General features: G+C 41.0%; 2 protein-coding genes across 3 annotated transcripts in view; one reads left to right on the top strand and one right to left on the bottom strand.

Moving 5' to 3' along the window:
* Window positions 1-766: 766 nt before the first annotated feature.
* tnksa (tankyrase, TRF1-interacting ankyrin-related ADP-ribose polymerase a) overlaps window positions 767-18,742 on the bottom strand; it is a 127,178-nt gene continuing 109,202 nt past the window's right edge. Inside the window, exons 21-29 of the mRNA XM_030742249.1 lie at window positions 12,617-12,803; window positions 12,415-12,494; window positions 10,368-10,488; window positions 9,066-9,163; window positions 8,290-8,364; window positions 8,052-8,157; window positions 5,946-6,132; window positions 5,653-5,809; window positions 767-4,719 (exon numbers count right to left, since the gene is read on the bottom strand). Of these exons, the coding sequence (XP_030598109.1) occupies window positions 4,633-4,719; window positions 5,653-5,809; window positions 5,946-6,132; window positions 8,052-8,157; window positions 8,290-8,364; window positions 9,066-9,163; window positions 10,368-10,488; window positions 12,415-12,494; window positions 12,617-12,803 (1,098 nt within the window). The 3' untranslated portion in view covers window positions 767-4,632. The remainder of the gene's footprint in view (window positions 4,720-5,652; window positions 5,810-5,945; window positions 6,133-8,051; window positions 8,158-8,289; window positions 8,365-9,065; window positions 9,164-10,367; window positions 10,489-12,414; window positions 12,495-12,616; window positions 12,804-18,742) is intronic.
* Window positions 15,516-18,445, top strand: LOC115789066 (SUN domain-containing protein 3-like). Of its 2 annotated transcripts, XM_030742250.1 has the most exons (8): window positions 15,516-15,635; window positions 16,095-16,192; window positions 16,333-16,558; window positions 16,688-17,075; window positions 17,167-17,294; window positions 17,394-17,567; window positions 17,687-17,776; window positions 17,974-18,445. In XM_030742250.1, exons 2-8 carry the CDS (start codon window positions 16,104-16,106, stop codon window positions 18,112-18,114), a joined length of 1,236 nt encoding a protein of 411 aa, XP_030598110.1. In that variant the 5' UTR covers window positions 15,516-15,635; window positions 16,095-16,103; the 3' UTR covers window positions 18,115-18,445. The 2 variants fall into 2 exon arrangements, with proteins under 2 accessions (XP_030598110.1, XP_030598111.1); XM_030742251.1 differs by lacking the exon at window positions 17,687-17,776.

Below are 18,742 nucleotides of genomic sequence, written 5' to 3'. Positions count from 1 at the left end.
TGTTTTTGAACATTTTTCAAGCATCTAAAAAAACAAAGTCTAGGAAAACGACAAGCTAGTTCCTTCAATTTTTTTCAGATGATTATCTGGTACTATGGCTCTATGAATATGGACCCTTGGCAGTGTGGCACAATTGCACATAGAATGATGGACGCTTGAATTCCCCCAAATATTTGGAGGCCTGTAGAAATCACAATTTTGCAGGTACAGGACTGACATTTTATTTTACAGCTTCTCCAACTTCACTGTGATATTCCCCAGGCTTGACACTGTGTAACGAATCCAAATAAACTTTCTGAATTCGTAGGAACTTTTGAAATACTCATATTTATACGCTCTGAGTATGAGAAGTTAGAAAATTGCTAAATCGATATTTGCAAGCCTCCAAATCTGCTGTCAGAGATCCGACATCCAGATATTTTAGGGACTTCAATCATTCAATGTTAACTTGAACTGCACTGCTTAAAAAAAGCAATTTACCCCCCAAATTTGAAAGACCTATCTCAAATAGTTTTCTGGGTATTTTTTGAATTTGATTAATCAAAATTGGAGGACTCATGAGGCTAATTACCACTTTGGAGTCTGTATTTTCATTTTTTTTTTTCTTCTTTCTTGCTCATTATCAGTTCACTTCTGGTGAGCACTGGACACATGAATAGTTACACGTTGTTAGTGCTGGGCTGGCAGCACTGCTGATACAAGGCAGGTTTGCATCATAAACACACGGTATCAATAAACTGACAGTAAAATAAAAACAAAAAGACAGTTTAGATTCTTTTATTAAGGATTTTTCTTCTGTACAGGCGTGAAGGAATTTCTCTGTTCCACATTAGCTGGTCAGCAGCGGCTCTGTACAACCGTCTGTACAACAGGAGGTCAAATGTAACAGGATGAGATGTTAGTTAAACCAGTGGCTTCTGGTAGAAGGCAATTCAGACAGTTAGATAATGGCCGACCGATTGAAGAGACACTTCCCCCTCCAATCTATTTACAGCAAGACAGACCAGCTAAAAGCATAATTCAAATGGTTATGACATAAAAAAAAGAAGGGGGGAAAAAAATGGAAACAAACTCAAAACCATCCATGAAAGACCCATTAAAAGGCCCATCTGGAGTTAGTTTATTTACAGTCCAATTTCAAACAATGCCCACAGGTCACTGATCATAAATTATACAGAGCTACTGGCCTTAATGAGGTTACCGCTGAGAGAGCAAACAGCAATGCTGCAGTTTTATCTAAAAGCTCTGGCCCACTGCTGCTCAGGGATGATGACAACGGGTTAATGTCAAACTTGTGCTGCTTTTGGAATTTGTCACTCAAACACTAATCTGAGCTTTTGTTAGATGTATAAGAAATGGGCTTTGATCTAGTACAGCAACTTCAATTCTCCACTAAAAACATCTTTCAATTTCAGTTTACTTTCAGGCTTTTTACAATTTTTTTTTCTCATTTCTGCTTTAGTCACCTTCTCGTCAGCCTTTCATTCAATGTGCACTTCATTTACCCAATGCACAGTTACAAATAACTCTACTGTGATTAACTGCTGTTATCAATGATTCATGGCTTGGAAAAGGACAATAAGGTCTAATATGTTATTCTGATGGTCACACTGAGAGTTCATTTAGATTTTCAAGTCAAAAGTCAGCTGAAATCTGAAATAAAAATGGCCCTATTGTGCTCTATTTTGATTCTATTCTTGGACCCTACTAGAGTAGCTTGTGTGTCTCGGTGCAGCCCCTCAGTTCATCCACCCTCTAGACCGAGATGTTTTAGTGCTCTTCCCCATCCATTTAAGAAAGCTTTCTTCTGATTGGCAGCCCCTTACTAACACAAGGTTTATACAGCTGGTGGGTGGGACCTCTCTCTTCATAGTCAAAACTGTGCGCCCCTCTGCAGCCACACAGGGATTACACACATGTTGACATCCATTACTTTGAGCTTTGGCCATCCACCAAGAGTATAAAGATGAAATAAAATAAGAAAAAGCACAATAGGACCTCTTTAATATTCACCTGCTTTATGCTCAAATTTAAACAGTAGCACTAACACGGGTCTAAAGGAGCCATAAACCAGCTCTCTTGATTTTGGTAAACTTCACAATGACCAGAATCATGTTCTTAGTGCTTTCAATCCAGCTGTCTTATTAAAGGCATTTCCCATTTAAATTTCATCATCATTTCATCAGCCCTGCTGCATTTCACCTGACGTGATCAGAGGCAATTAAACGCATACAACTACATTCATGTGCGGTCCCCCATGATGTACAATGAAATTAAAGACTATAAATAAAGACCTTTCAACAGAAAAACATGGTCCCTGTAGTTTGGAAAAACTTGAGCTTACAGTACTCGGTGAGAGAAGTGATAACATGGTGGTGTTGAGTCATTTAGCACATGAGCGTCATACTCCATCCTTACGTACAACATATCCATCACCCTCTTCATCATCATGTGAAAATGCTCATTGTAAAAATCTTTTTTGCAGCCTCCAGCTGCCGATGGCTCATTAAGTCGTCTTCACACAGTGACGCCAGAAAATATCGGCACCATCAGGCCAGGATGTGTCCTCACTACTGGAACCACTCTGTGTGATGTGATTAAGGCCAGCCAGCTGCAGGAGGACCACTGGTTCCCTGTGAATTTACCAAAAAAAATGACCTGCCCTAGTCACACATTGGTGCAATCTGACATCACACTGGCAAGTTAAATACAGGCTAGTCTAGTGTAGTCTAGAAAAAGTTCAGGGCAGAAGTGTATGTGTGAAAACGACTTACAGTACAGTAACTATGCTCACTTTCACATTTGAGGAGTGTAAACAGAGGAGAATGGAGATAGTTTTTCAGAAAAAAAAAACAAACACACTGGAAAAATAGTACTTTTAAACAGAATCCTTTCATAAATGCCTTTCTGATACCCTTCAACACAGCACTACAAGCTGGCAATTCCTGTGTTTCACCACTAGAGGGCATCAACAGTAAAAGCTGAAGTGGAAAAACTGAAATAATTCTGTGGGAACATCTCAGTGACATTAAGATACAAAACAAGGAGATACTTCAGTGGCAGCAGAAATGTGTGATTAGCTTTTGCCCACCCCCCAATATTCCCCAGACCATTAGAATTAAAGTGGGATTTTGCGCCATATTTTCCACTGCATACATTCAATTCTTCTAATAAATGAAATGACAAAACGCGACAGCGGCAGAAAATAAGCGAGCCATCCAGAGACATAATTTCATCCTTCAGAACAGGTTGGAGTGAACTTTAAGCCAAGTCAATTGAAACTGAATACACAGATCTGTATTCAACATGATCAGTTTGCACTTTAGCAGGTGCACCTGACTACTGCAGTGATTATGATGTTACTGTTCCCCTCATTTTTGTTCAACTAATTGATATCAGTAAGAATGTGAAAAATAACAGAACCACCTAAAGGTGTAAAATGATATGGGTGCAACAGAAAGCAGGATTTAGTGAGCACATTTTATTGGCAAAGTGTGCCTAACAAACTGGCAGTTGAGAGTAGCTGCCTGCGTATGACAGTGTTACAATCTTTTGTGGTCCTTGTGGCTCTGTCGAAGACTGCTGTTAGTCAGAAATGAGCTGAAACAACATGATGCAGCTCCAATAATGACTCCAGATTTTCTGTAATAGTAAAAAGGCAGCAATCAGTTCTTGTAAAGAGATTCTTGGTGGCATATTTGAAAATAATAGAGGTATGTTTAAGTTAGCTGGCTTGTCATAGGTGTCTCAGCCTGTCATGCTTGTTACAACCAAGATCAGCTAAGATCCTACATGTGGTGTTCAGTGTATGAGCTTGATATGTTGCAGTTCTAAAATGAGCAGGTTTGGTCTGACTGGTGGTTGGTCCTGGTATGGAGTGTAGTGGAAAATACGCAGCAGGTACTGTTAGCAGCTTCTTGATATCAACGAATCTCTTGGTTCTCCGTGTTTCCACTCATTTCATATTTTCTGCATCCTCTGGCGTCTCGTTTGTCGACCTCACTGGTGAAAATGTGCCGAGCTTCATAAAAAAACAAACAAACAAAAAAACACGTTGGATTTCCGTTCTCTCGGCACAACGATCGAAGCTTCTGGAAGTGGCCTCGGAGCGTCGATTTGTTGTTGTGGGTGATGCACAAAGCAAAAAGAGGACATGATATCAAAACAACACATTCAAGCCTGGGGCTAGAATACAGGCGCAGTGCAAAGGTGCAAAAAACCCCCCAAAAAACAGCAATTTTGTTTGGTTTTAGGTTGTTTTCTGTCATAATTGCTTTCATTTTTAGATCAAGCCACAGGGCCTGTAAAAACAGCTTCCATTAACACTGATGAAACCGTTTGCATTTTCTCCTCAAATTAGATTTAATTAATTCGACATGGATTCTTGCTGTCTGCTCCTTTGGAGTGAACATGTATTATACCCCCTCAAAACTGAAAGACGAGGTCTCTTTTCCTCCTTATAGAAACATCCAGGTCTGAGGCTCGTCTGACTCCTGCCCAGCTAATGCTTCATATCACCCACCTCAGCTCTAAAGACCTTTAGGTCTGAGGTTTGAAACTCCTTATTGTCCAGTTCTAGTATTCTTAGAGATTGTCCACTACAGTCTGGCTAACTTGGGGCCCAGCTGAGCTTTAGGACTTCTGCTCGGCAGTGGCAGCAGGCGTGGCCAGACTCTCTGGCTTCACAATCTGGTAGGTGATCAAGTATTCTGGATAAGCCTGAGGACAAAGAATACATTAAAGCAGAACAAACTGTTATGATTTCAGCGCTAGGAAAAAAATGTATTAATATAAAAAAGACAAAGGAAATTAAGCGTGATGTTTTAATTATTAGGTATGTCTTTCACATGTGTGTGTGCTGATGATTTTTGGAAATTGGTCTTTTGGAGGATTTAAGGACCCAGTCACACAGGCCTAGAGACCAGCTGGTGACCGCTTGACAACCTCCAGCGGTTAGAGGAAAAAATTATTATTCCACGACCAGTTACGAGTGGTTGCTGGCAGTCACGGTGAAATTGGCTGCTAAAGCCCCAGTCACATTGGCCTAGAGGCTAGGGATGTCAGCAGAACCCATACATAGTGTAACATTTGATTCCAAAATTCTGAAAATGTGACAGTACTTACTTTTCTCTGGTACCACAGGCAGCATATGTACTGGGGCAGCACTTCTTCCAGAAATGAAAAGGGCAGCATATGGCTACAAGTGTCTATCCTCACATGCTGAAGAAGAATAAAGCCCACAAGCACAGCAAAAACTGCACATGGGAGATGGCAACTAGATCGTTCAGCTCCTACTCACTGATAAGAAAGGCAGACTGGGCTATGGAAGTAATTTGCGTACTTCAAGGAGTCTATGTTTAAGGCATTGCACTTTCTCAAGTTTCATTCCTGCTTGGTGGTTAGCAATTGTTTGCAGACAAGTCGGCATCTTCCATGCAAACCACACGTGACCCCGGGAATCTGACAGCAACTGAAACAAATCGCACTGAGGTTTTTTGTGCAGCTTCCTCTTTGCAACAGATTTCCCTCTGTGACAGCCAGCTGTGATGTTTTTCCCTAGTGACTGGAGGTTGCCAAGGGGACACTGACCGGTCTCTAGGTCTGTCTGACTGAGGCCCAAACACTGAAAGAAGTGTGCACGTGTTTACCAACCTGCTCCCCTCTGTAGATGACATACTCTGCATACGCCAGCCCATTGACACTGGGTCGCCCTATTACGGAGTGGTGACCAGGAGGCGCGTGGGCCATTTTCATTGCACTAAACTGAAGGAATGATTTACCAAGTGTCACCCGACAGAACAGCATCTGTCTGCAAACACAAACACACACCGAGGTCAAAGGAATCAGTAACATTTTTTTATTTGATCTTTAGATTAGGCCATTTTCATTTCAAGTATATTTTAAGAAGTAGAGAAGAACCAGCTCAAACCAATGCGAACACCCACCTGTGACACACGTAGCAGGAGCGGTCTTTGTGGGTTGGACAACCTGTTCCTCCACCAATCCCATACACGTACTGGTTGCTCTTCGAGGAGTTCTCAGCAAAATAGATGCCAGCACCAAACATGCCTCCGATGTATGCGTGACGCTCATCAAAGCCCTTATGGATGATTGCATTAATGAAGGGAGAACCTGAAGGGACCAAAAAGTGAGAAATGACACAAAATCTTCAGTTGCCTCCACTCCGAGGATGTCTGTGCTGACAGTGATGCCTGCATCAGAAATGTCCTCAGATGCAAGAGTAATACGTAAAAGATCACAGCAGTGTCTCTGATGATGCCAGAAAAGCTAAGACAGAGTACAGCGTACTCAGTGCTCTTTGAATAACTGGGAACTGAGCTAAGAAACTGGGAGGATTCCACTCTAGTGTGTAAAAATACCCCCAAAACAAATTCTACTGCAGTCCTGGAAGCTGTGGCTGGAGAAAAGCTTGTAGTTGGAAAGGGGACAGAAGATTAATGAGGTTCCTTCAAGCTTACACCCAGACTGCAAGAATGAAAACACCGAAGTGCAAAGGCATTAGCGACAGTGTGCACAACTGATTGAACCATCCTGACGCAGAAGAAGTGACTGAAGCTACAGGGTGGATGCGATCAAAGTGTAATAAAGAGGGACCCTGCCTCCATGCTGGTAGACTGCATCTCCACCTTATGAATAATCAGATTTTGTGATGAAATTCTAAAAAAAATGTTTAGAGATAAAATTTTCCCTGAGGGCTATAACTAAACCACAGTAAAGATCATATTGTAGTTGCTAACAAAGCACCTTAGCCCTTAGAACAACTATGACTCCTGAGGAAAAAATGGAAGAACTGCAAAGCGTAGCGTTTCCTTATTTTCTATCCATGTGAGGAAACACAATTTATGCATTTCGCACACTGTGGTTAATTCATCTTTTTAAGCTTTAAAGGATGAAAGCTGTCACAGATATTTAAGGTGCATCGACTGATTCACCGCATCAGTTCATGTACTGATTTTAAAAGTAGTTACTAGTCGGGTGTCTAAAGTCTTTGTAGGAGCTCATGTAGAGTTGACACTGACCTTTTTATGCAGTCTAAATTTTGATCTTGTGGTTATACATGACTAATGTATTTTAACTTGCCACCATGCTAGACTCTGTGTCTGTATAAATTACTCAGGAGCGCGTGCTCCTGCGTTTAGCTGGTGCACCGATGACATGCATAATCTCCAAATCTTGTATGACAGTTAAACGCTGGAGGTTACATGGCTCTGGCGTAATGTTTGTGGTCAGTGCAGCACTGCTGACATGGATGTGTCTAACTACAGCAGGGTGATCGCACAATCCATAACAGCACTTTCACGGTCCAATTTTGTAGCAGGAATGCTGTCTGCAAGGGGGAACACAACGAGCACTGCCAGAACCCCATAAATGACCTCCAGCGGGTCACTCGGGTGGATGTTTCTGACCATACTGTCAGAAATAAACTCCATGAGCATGGCATGAGGGCCTGACATCCTTAACATCCTGTTGTCAGAGTCGGGCCCAGTGATGGACCCATCAGGTCTGGTATTCTCTGGCAAATGACAATTGAGCTGCACTGGGTTGTGATTACAGGTCCCAATAAAGGACATCGGGCCCTCATGCCATGCTCATGGAGTCTGTTTCTGACAGTTTGGTCAAAAACATGCTTATGGGTGGTCATGGAGGTCATTTCCTGCTGCTGGCTTGATGCCCTTTTACAGCCCGTCTTCTGGTATCTCCACCTCACTCTTGAGACTGTGCTGGAAGACCCAGTAAACTACCTTGTGATGTCACATATCGATGCCCCATCCCGGATGAGCTGGACTACCTGTGCACCCTGAATGGGTGCCAGGTGCCATCTCATGCTACCAGCAGTGACAGACACTAGCAAAAAAGAAAACTAGAGTAAAATCAGTCAGGAGACATAAGGAGAGAGAAATTATCTGTAGTCACCATCTGGAAAACTATTCCCTTTTTGTCTTGTTTTTTTCCAGTACAACACCTACATTGTATACACAAGAAAACCTGGCATGCTTTCCTATTTTATCACATGCACATTATTTATTTACCATGAAAGAGCATGCGCTCGTTGTGGTGGTTGTGATTCTCATCTGCAATTTCCTTTTGTCTGTGTGTGTATCTTTCCCGCAGCTTCTTATTCACAACCTTCTGAATCTGCAGTCACAGAAAGGAAAGGAGGGAAAATGAAAACCAGCCAAAACTTAATTTATGCTCGGATTCCTTCTTTAAAGCAAAAAAGAAAATAAACAACTTTTCTCGTGGTGATGTCTTTTTTTTAGTTCATACCTTAATGATGTTGTACCGGCTGAAGACCCCGCCTGCGTTGCCTCCGTCGCGGTGCTCTCTGATCGTGCTCTGCAGCTGAGGAGGAAATCACCAAACATAAAACGATGAATCATCATAAACACAAAACCATTTTTTTCCCCCTCACATTCTTAAAATGCTGTAAAAATCTCTATGAGGTATTACAGTTATTAAAAGAGCCATAAAGTAGCAGCAGCTCATTCAATCAGAGTAGATACCTTCATGGTGCCTGTGGGAAATTGAGGACAATGCAGACAGAAAAATGTGGCACGATACAGGAAGATTATGTGTTTGCAAAATAATAATAAGGTAAAAATATTTAATTTTTTTTCTGGTATTAAAATAAAAAACAGTCCAGACACTCATGATTCATTTTTTAAGCTCTCGTAGGAAGAATTACAGATGAAATTACCTGTTAAATTTCCTTTAACATCTGACGGTTCTCATTAATTTTAGCTCTTTCACATTGATATCGGCTGTCTCATTCAATCACGGCTTCTCAATTATGAGAGCAATGCAGTCAGTGGAGCAGTTCCACAGATATGAAACCTCTTGTTCAGCAGGCTGCTGGGACACTGTGTGATGTGTCTTTAGTCACATGGCTGAAATTACTAGTCAAGCCAACGCATAAATATTGTTTCAGACTGATAGAGAATTATACAGGTGGTAAGGTTAAAAAAAAAAAAAAAGGTGCTGTGAATTTAAATGAGGTCAGTGTCGTGTGCACGTTACATGTCTGTAAAGGTGTGTTTGCGCACCTCCTCCTCCACAGACTGGAATTCCTTGTCATCCGGCGCCAGGTCGATCAGCATGGTGCCCTGGCTGGAGCAGTGAAACGTCAGGTATGGGTTTGCACCTATGAGCAAACATTTGGAACGTGCATCAGGACGGGGAAAAGAAAAAAGATGACACTGACCTTTAGAGTATTTGGCCTGTTTATTGCTTCAGCCTATAACGGATCAGTAAAATCCATCTCTCCTTGATGCACGTTTTTGGACAGCGACACATTTTTTTGGTCATTTTGCCTTTGTGCGTCACACCACAACCAAACAATCAAAATATAATTGAAGTGCAGACTTTCAGCTTTGATTGAAGGAGTAAAACAAAATGACAGCATTAACTGCTCAGGAATTACATACATCTTTATACACAGTCCCCCATTTTCAGATTTAATCAGACAATTCACTAACAGGCAGTTTAATGGTCAGGCGAGACCTGAAGGTGGCTGCAGCGAAAGCCTGACAGAGAACCTCAAGGGAGGAGAAACAGCATTTGGTGACGTCCATGGATTCTATACTTCAGGCAGTCACTAACAGCAAAATATTTTCATCTAACTATTAAACAATCCTTATATTTAAAATGATCTTTGTCTATCACTTTTTGAGCCTTTGAAAATGGGGGACTGTGCATAAAAATGGGTGTAATTGCTAAACAGTTAATGCAACACTTTTGTTGAACTCCTTGAATTAAAGCTGAAAGGCTGCACTTTAATTACATCCTTATAGTTTGATTTAAAATCCATTGTGTTGGTACAGAGACACAACATTTCAAAACAAAATAAAAACGCAGAAAAATCCGTCATTGTCCAAAAACCTGTGGACCTATTTGTATGTTCATGTCTCTGATTCAAGTGTTTAACGTGTAAAGATTAGTCATGTTGCCTGGATTTCATATCCAAATATTAGTGCAACAGCAGTTTATTGAACACAAAATGTGTCCAAATGATTTTGTGTTAAATATTTGGCTAGTTTTAATGGCTGTGTAGGTTTTCAGTCATCCAGGTCATGTGATTATGCACATGAATAGTGGATCGCAACCACCTTCAGGGGACTACGCCCAGTGGGGTTTAAACACCTGGGTCTCTGCACCTTTTGGTTTGAGAACTGAAGAAGAATTCTCTCGGATGAGAGATGAAACATCTTCAAGAAACTTAAAGAATTCCAGTTGTCTTTCTTTTCAAGCTCCAGAGATGGCTAGTTTGAATGATTTTTTTTTTTTTTCTTGTGAAAACTTTTCCACTCTGTTACACTCTGTGCTTTTTGCTCTGTGAGTATACTGACCTTGCTGGCCTCCCAGCAGCCTCTCGATGCCCTTGATGAGTTTGTGTCTGTGACCGTAGGCATTGATGCCGATCTCCTTCAGCTCCTCGTGACCCATGTCTGCCAGCACATCCAGTGAAATCTGCCCAGAAATGTTAAAAAAAAAGGTCACTTCACCTTCACTTTGTTTTTGTTTGTTTTTTTTAAATGCTGCCCAAAAAAAAATCTAAACTGGTAGAAAAATAGCACTAAAAGATCATAATCATAACTATTTTTCCTATATATTCCTATTTTTAATTGCTCATTCATAATGATGTGTTAATGTATTTAAGACTATTCCATTTTAATAGTGACAGCAAGTCATGCTACAAGCTGATAATCTAAACTGTCAACAGTAAAGAATGATGAGTTCAATGATCTAAGACATACTGAGAGAAAACAGGTCTGGCAAATATTCATGAAAAACAGCAGCCACACAAAGAAAAGGTCAATGAATGGATGGCAGTAATCAAGCCTATTGATATGCAAATTGATGATGGTGAAGTCATCCCCGCTCTCCTGAGTTTGTTCAGGGTGAGCAGAAATGAGATTCATCCTTGAGGCAGAGATAACTTTCCCTCCACGCTGCCTTGATCACTGATACAGGTGTAAATCATCACAGCTTGAATAGTCGGCTGGGAATTTACTGAGACATGTGCCAGGCAGAAATAAGCTAAGCAGGAACCTGTCAGGTTAATATACAAACACCTCTTTGATTTTGCATGTCACAGCACATGTCACAGTAAACTATAGCGTTTGACTTCTGCAGACCTCCCTAACAGAATAAAACAATTCAAAGAAAAGAGAAAACTAAGAAAGAAAAAAAAAAAGACACGCCTGCCTTGACTGGAACAACTCTTTGAAAAACACTAAAATTCAAATCACTTCTTGCATGAGAGCTTCATATCTATTTTTATGCATTAAAGGGCTGACCTCAGACATTAATAAGGCCCTGGACAAACCTCCTCTTAAAGCCTTCCTCTACATCAAACTAGTGAACAGAGAGGCTTGACAAGGAAGAAGCTTCAGAGCACAAAGTTCACCATTATACTGCTATTCATCAAGTCTACGGGACACCAGGAAAGTCTACAGCTAAATTAAAGGCGCTAATAATGACCGGTGACGAGTCAGTTGAAGCAACGTTTGTTTCTTTGTCACACCTCTGAGTACTTGTTCATACTATTTTGAAGTAGAAGCACACATGCAGCTGCCTCTTACCCCAACATCCCTCTGCATCACTCTTAGGAAGGCTTGCTTCAACTACACACAGAATCTCCCCCCCAGTGATTCCACACTACCTTTTACCAGCTGTCACCTTATTTCACTGTTTTCCCCTCGTTCTGTGACCGCTTTCATCGCCTTCACTGTTCTTCTGTTTTTCATTATCTCCATTCACTCAAGCATCTCTCTCCCTTTCCTTCCCTTTGTCTTGATTTCCCTTCTTTTCGCTCTTCTGCCTCTGTTCTTCTGTGGAGATCATCACCTCCCTTTGTCTTCTTCAGTCTGTACACATCTGCCCATTTTTCTAAGTTTTCAGCACCAAGATTTACAAATTTTGAAATGTTTTGAGCTGAATGCTAAAGCCAGTGGGGTAAGCATATGTTTGTGGTGTTTGCTATTTGATTTACTAATAAAACACTATGCTGATGGGAAGGTTTGCAGACACACAGCCATAAACCAATTATGAGCAATAAAATTACTGGACAAATTACAATTTTGATGGCGCTACTTAAAAATTCACAGTTCATTCTGTCTACAGCTACATCAATAATATGAATGTCTGCATCAGTTTTATGTCAATTGTGATATTTCAGTCTGGATCACACTGGTGGACCTCTGGACAGACAGCCACACCGCTAAAAACCAACACGAGGAACAACAATAAAGCAAGGAAAAAAGATGAAGTTGTTTTGTTTAAAACAGGACTGGATTTGTGTGCAACCCTGACAGAATAAGGCAGCCTCTCCTCTTATTTTCCCCCCATTTCACGCTTTTAAAGATTGATGCATCAAAAATGCTGTTTGTGTACCTGTTCCCGCTGAAAGATGTCTCGGAGGTGTTCCAGCCCCAGGCTCTTTAAGAACTGGTTGATGGTCATGTCAAGCAGAGCTGCACAGACAAACTGATGTCAGTAGGGTTTTCACAAGCTGTCACTTGTGTTATGACATCATGCTGAAAGGAACAGCCCCTGATGGAACACGCAACTCAGACGCTCATCTGGCCACGCTCACCTTCTCCTTCTTTCCTGTCGGACCCAGTCGCTCCATCGGCTGTACCAGTGGCCCCAGCTGTTGTGATGTCACTGAGGGGTGTGGCCAGGTTGTCTATGCTGCTGGCCGCTGACAGGCACGAAGGCGATGGCGATGGAGAGATGACCACACCCCCTGCTGCTCCTGTGCTTACCACATTGGCACTTACCTGAGAGAGAGAGAGAGAGAGAGAGAGAGAGAGAGAGAGAGAGAGAGAGAGAGAGAGAGAGAGAGAGAGGTTTGGTTTGAATTTGTTTGATCTCTTAAGGTGAGTTCACACAGGAAGCGACTAGTAGTGACACGGTGACCAGACACCATAGTGTCAGTGAGATTCAGCGACTTCAAGCAATGAAGGCTGAAATTACCACTGGGATGCGAAGTGAGCAGGTCCCAAGTTACACTTAATTTAGATTCTTGCACTGTATAGCCTACACAACTGGCCAACATTATAATTCCACTGTTAAACCAGCTCTGAGTTGAGCAACTGAAGCGATTACCAATGAGAGCATGGGACACCGCTGGCAGACATATGGCAGGGTGGTACATACATTAAAAGGTTACCCAGGAACCCAGAGCCTGGACTTTCTACTAGTGACCATCCATCAGATACAAAGCAAGGCCCTGTCACACTTCACAGGGTTGCACTACAAAGCAAGATGAATAGGTCTAGCAAGCTATGGCGAGTTTTCTGTGGCATAGTAATGTATGCTGAACACAAAAACAGATTGGGAACAGATTATGCATTGGTGTAAAATCTGGAAGTGCCACATGGTGATTCTTTTATTTACAGCATGTTTTAAAGGCGCTATAGATATATACGTTTCATATCTGCAACTTGTTAAGACGTACTTTAATAACATCATGAAATGAAGCCCGGCTGTGAAGTTACAGCAGCGCAAACCGTGAACTGCATTGTCACTGGAATGTGTATGTATTCACATGGTGATGCAGAAAAAGTATTAATGTTTTATACTTGATTCTAAGTATAGAATCAAGCTGCTTAGTCTCTTTTACACCTCTGGAATTGCAGCTACTAGAAGAACACATACCAAAAATACCTGTTCAATCAATAAAATCTTTGATCTTATAACAAACTAAAGCAATTTCCACATCTCCTTTATTAGGCTGTGGGACAGTAACCTTTTTTTTTTTTTTTTTTTTAAGCCTGTCATGTCTGGCAGATCTTGCAAACAGAACTGTGACCTGAAAGCGTTGTTGTGCCAAACATATTTGCTATTTCAAGGTGAGCTCTATAGGTTCTCTATAAACAGCATCCACTGTACTTTAGGAAGCCCACTTTAGCATGGTGAAAAAGGGCATTAGCTTTCTAGCAGATAAGCAAGTCTCTCAGTAATCATCCTTTCCATAGTTTTACCTAGCCAAACATTGATGCAATTGGTCTGTAACTTGATGGTTCTGGTGGATCTTTTCCTGTTTAAAATTTGAACAACACACTGGTTTCAAGCAGACGGTATACCTGATTCCCAAATTGCATTTAACAATCTCAGAACAGCAGCAAGTGAGTCATTAACTATGTGTTCTATCTTTCCTTGGAGAGGTCCTGAATCAAACATACTAAAAGGTAAATCCAAACTTTCTGCCAATTCATTTCTTTTTATTCAAATCAAATCAAAGTTTATTTGTCACATGCATGGTCATACAAGTTACAACTAGCAGTCAAATACTTAGGCGACTACCCTTACACCATAGCACAAGATAAAGATATAAATAGGATTATTCAAAGAATATAATCAAGATATTCTCAGAATGTACACTGAGATAAAATGAAACTGGAATAATTAACAAAATATAGTCAAAATAAAAAAAAATAAAAAAAAATTATAATATATATATATATATATATATATATATATATTTTTTTTTTACTTTTACTCTAGGATTCTCTGCAAGCATCCCATTCCTGTACAGTTTAGCAATTTCTGACAGATTACCTCAGTTATTCAGTTCAGTTCAATTCAATTCAATTTTATTTATTTATTTATCTTCCATTGGACAAACGGTGTTTTCCATACCCCAAAGGCAGCGTGTGCTCCGGCAGGGAATCAAACCAGTGACTATATATGAACAGAGCACACCTGTCAAGTCTCCCGTTTTGGCCGGGAAACTCCCGTATTTTACCCCTCTGTCCCGCCGTCCTTCCGTATTATTATTTTACCGTAAATTTCCCGTATTTTAATATAAGTTTTAAAAAGTATGCCTGCCGCTCCAAACTGAATTCTGTCACTAGTCTCGCGAGAACTGCCACCTGCAGTAGCCTGGGAGGCAGTTATCGCGAGGTTAGTGTAGACAGCGGGAACAAACCCGGAAAAAGCAACTTGACCTCGGTTGGGCTCAGTGTTGCCAACTTAACGGATTTTCAAACCCCCGCAGTGACCTTTTTCCCCCCAAACAGCGACAGTGAAATCCTCCGCTGTGTTCTGTGTACATAAAGCCTTCTTACTGCGTCCCTTCGTACACTTTGAGACAGCCGACAGCGAGTTTTCTTACACAAGCTGGCAACAGCGGCCCAGATAAAGGAGGAGGGTTGAATTTAGCTAGCAGTCTCACCCCACAGCGTTTTCGTTTAAATTTGATATTCTAACATTAAACAATACGGGACAAAATAGATCTATGTAATGAGGGCCAAGGCAAGGCATGAAAGTTATTAAGTTATTTCATAAAGTTTATTTGTAGTTCTAAACATATTTAGGGTGTTTTGGAAAAACAGCGATGATTGACGAATACAGGTGATCGGCATAGAGCTGCGGGTCACCTAGGCAACCAGCTGACAACAATAGTTTGCGATGCGTGCGCAGCTTTCCTGTGTTCACACGTGACAATTTACATTCGAAAAGCGTCATGACGTCATACTTTGATGTGACTTTTATCCGTGCGCTTCAAAGTGGGAGCCGAGTCCATAGGTTGAACACTGCGTTCTATTTCAGGTTATTCGGTTTGCACAGACAAACATTTAAACAGCTCAACTGATAATTCGGTCAAGGTAAGGGCCATTTCTGTAAAAAAACTCACTTTTGCACATAATTCCCGTTCATTATGTCAGAAAAGCCTTCTTAGTGCAATTATTATTATTATTTACTTATTAGAAGCAACTTCAGCTATGAATCTCCTTTTGTAAATTTGCACTTTACACACATTAATGGAAGAAAAGAGAAAAAAAACTCCTGATCTGTTGCTATAATACAAATCAGAGCAATATAATGGGTTGTTTTTGAAGGGACTAGTGAAGAAAAGTCCTTTAATTAAGAAAACGTTTCAAATGTGGCTAAAAATCAAAATTCTATCATTCTGTTCATAAAAAGAAGCCAAGTTAGGAAAGAGTTCATGTCAGAGGGAATCGGTGACTCGTGCAGAGTTGCTTCTAAACAAAATGGTCTTGTGCTCACATAATAAGCTAGAAAGTATGAAATGCTCACTTATTAACATCTCTCCACCTCTTTAGTTTACAGCCATGCTGAGAAGAAGCAGACGCTTACAGGAAAATGGATATTATGGCAGTGACGGCAAGCCAGTCATCTGCTATAATGAGAGGACAAACAGGTAAGGTTGAATATATACGTACATACATACATATATAATATGTTTTGCTGTCATGTGCTGTGCATTGTGTGCGTGAAATGCATTGTGTGCATGGGTTTATTAATGTACCTTTTTTTCTCATATGGTTTTATTCTATTCAGGGTTTTCAAAAAACTCAAAGGGTTTTCAAAAACTCATGCAAGATATGATACGTTGCCAGATACGTATCTCGATGTCCCACTAGACGTACCTAGTGGGACACGGAGCTCTGAAACGAGTCCTGCAAACAGGCCATGGAAGATGTTGGCGTTCATCCTGTTCTTGTGTCTTGGACTCTTTGTGACTCTGGCCTTCCGCACTGAGTTCTCCACCAACACTGTGACAAACGTATGGCAAACAGCCGCAGCTTATAATAACAAAAAATTATAATAATTCTGACATAGATCAGATGATGCCACCATAATATTAGCTTAAGGTGTTTACGTAAACATAACCTGATTCTTCTCTCAATTGCAGGTCTCCAGTGGTAACTCTGAAGATGTGTGGAAGCACCTCAAGGAGCCCCGAGAGGAAGTGCTTGAACGCCAAGAGGAAGTGGAGGAACTCCAAGAGGAAGTGGAGGAACGCCAAGAGAAACTGGAAGAACGCTACGAGAAACTGGAGGACCTCCAAGAGGAACTGGAGGAACGCCAAGAGAAACTGGAGGAACTCCAAGAGGAAGTGGAGGAACTCCATGAGGAACTGGAGGAACTCCAAGAGGGACTGGAGGAACACCAAGACAAACTGAAGGAACGCCAAGAGGAAGTGACGGATCTCCAAGAGGAACTGGAGGAACTCAAGTTCAAAATGGAGTTCCTTCATCCAGTATCAGACAGGATGCCCAATTTTGCCCTGGAGTCACTGGGTGAGATATTCATTCAAACTGGAAACTGTGTACGATTTTTTTATTTATTTATTTTCTGTGCTAATCATTTCTCACTGTCTTTAATCTGAAGGAGCCAGAATTATAACTGATACGCTTACAGAGTTCTATCCCCGAGAAGACATACAATTTACCTTGTTTGGGCATCCAGTCGTAAGTCCCAAATTCCCTCCACCTATGAACCCAGGGATCCTTCTTCAGGTAGTAACTTGTTCCACAAATGAATATATCATATGCTTGCATGACACAGCACTGAACTCTGTTTTTATTAATTTATTTGTTTGTTTGTTTTCTCTTAAGGGATTGGCACCTACGACGCCGGGGTACTGCTGGGCCTTTAGAGGTAATAGGGGAGGGGTGTTGCTTGAGCTGTCCCACAACATAACAATCAGCCATGTGACGATGGGATACATCTCGAAGAACATATCCCCGGATGAGACGTTATCAAGCGCTCCGAGGATATTTACAGTCTTGGTAAGTTACAGATTTTTCAAGTTTATAGCGCAGACATTCTGTGCAGCACACAATTAAACTTTTGCATACATTACAGTATATTAGAGAAAAACGTTATATATCTCTTTGTGTGTCTTCAGGGGCAAAGAAATATGTATCATCGAAAGATCTACCTGGGTACCTTCAGGTACGATATCAGGGGACCGCCACTTCAGACGTTTGAGATACCGGTGAGTCCACTCTGTCATTAGTCACATGCACACACACTTTTTATTTCACAAACTTATGAAACAAAATGAGAGCAATTGTAGATTATCTCTTAAATATAGCTTCCCTCGTAGTAGTCATCCCTAAATTTACTGTCCTGTCATGTTAGCACAAAGTTCATATCCAACTAACTCAACTTATCATCTCTTTTGTCTCACAGGCTCGTAACAGAATGATGAAGTTCCTGACACTGTGGATCCACAATAACTGGGGCAACCGTCGGTCTACATGCGTTTATAGCTTTAGAGTTCATGGAAAGGTGACCGACTCTAAGGATGTGCTGATAGTGGATTATTTATAAAAAGAAAGAAAGAAATGATGTGAAGATGAATCAGATTGAAAAAATGCCTTCATAGCATTTTTTCAGAGGCGGATATTAGCTGGGTGGAGTCTGGTTAACCAACAGTCTCACATCCAGCTAACATCCATCCTGCCACATAACACTAGTTCAGTGTTTGCAGTCTGATTCACCTCACCCCCAACCGGTCCAGGCAGATAACCGCCCCTCCCCGAGCCTGGTTCTGCCGGAGGTTTCTTCCCGTTTCCAGGGAGTTGTTCCTCCCCACTGTCGCCAAACGCTTGCTCGCAGGGGATCGTCAGATTGTTGGGGTTTTTCTTTCTTTACTTTTTCAATCATGCTTTGAGATGATTATTTTTTTCTTCAAATTGTCATTTATGTACAATATCGAATAAAAAAATTTATAATAAAAAAAAGAGAGACGCTGTGTTTGTTAAAAACTCTTAACTGTCATTGTATATTATACAAAACTACTAATTATGTAACAACAGATTATTCCTCCTTCACCTACAGAATAACAAGCAAGATGAAATGCATTATATTCCCAGGATTTAAACAGGGTTTCCGCGGGGTAGTAAAAGGTAGTAAACAGAATTTGACTTGGTAGTAAATTTTTCATCACCCCTTCAAT

Source organism: Archocentrus centrarchus, chromosome 12, assembly GCF_007364275.1.
Source record: "Archocentrus centrarchus isolate MPI-CPG fArcCen1 chromosome 12, fArcCen1, whole genome shotgun sequence".
Lineage (NCBI taxonomy): Eukaryota > Metazoa > Chordata > Actinopteri > Cichliformes > Cichlidae > Archocentrus > Archocentrus centrarchus.
The sequence above is the reverse complement of the archived record's forward strand: the minus strand, read 5'-3'. Positions and strand labels throughout refer to the sequence as shown.

Coding starts and splice junctions, on each gene's coding strand:
- LOC115789066 (XM_030742250.1), top strand. CDS start 16,104: ATGCTGAGAAGAAGCAGACGCTTACAGGAAAATGGATATTATGGCAGT. Junction 17,076..17,166: donor TTTTGCCCTGGAGTCACTGG/GTGAGATATTCA, acceptor TTTAATCTGAAG/GAGCCAGAATTATAACTGAT. Junction 17,568..17,686: donor CGAGGATATTTACAGTCTTG/GTAAGTTACAGA, acceptor GTGTGTCTTCAG/GGGCAAAGAAATATGTATCA.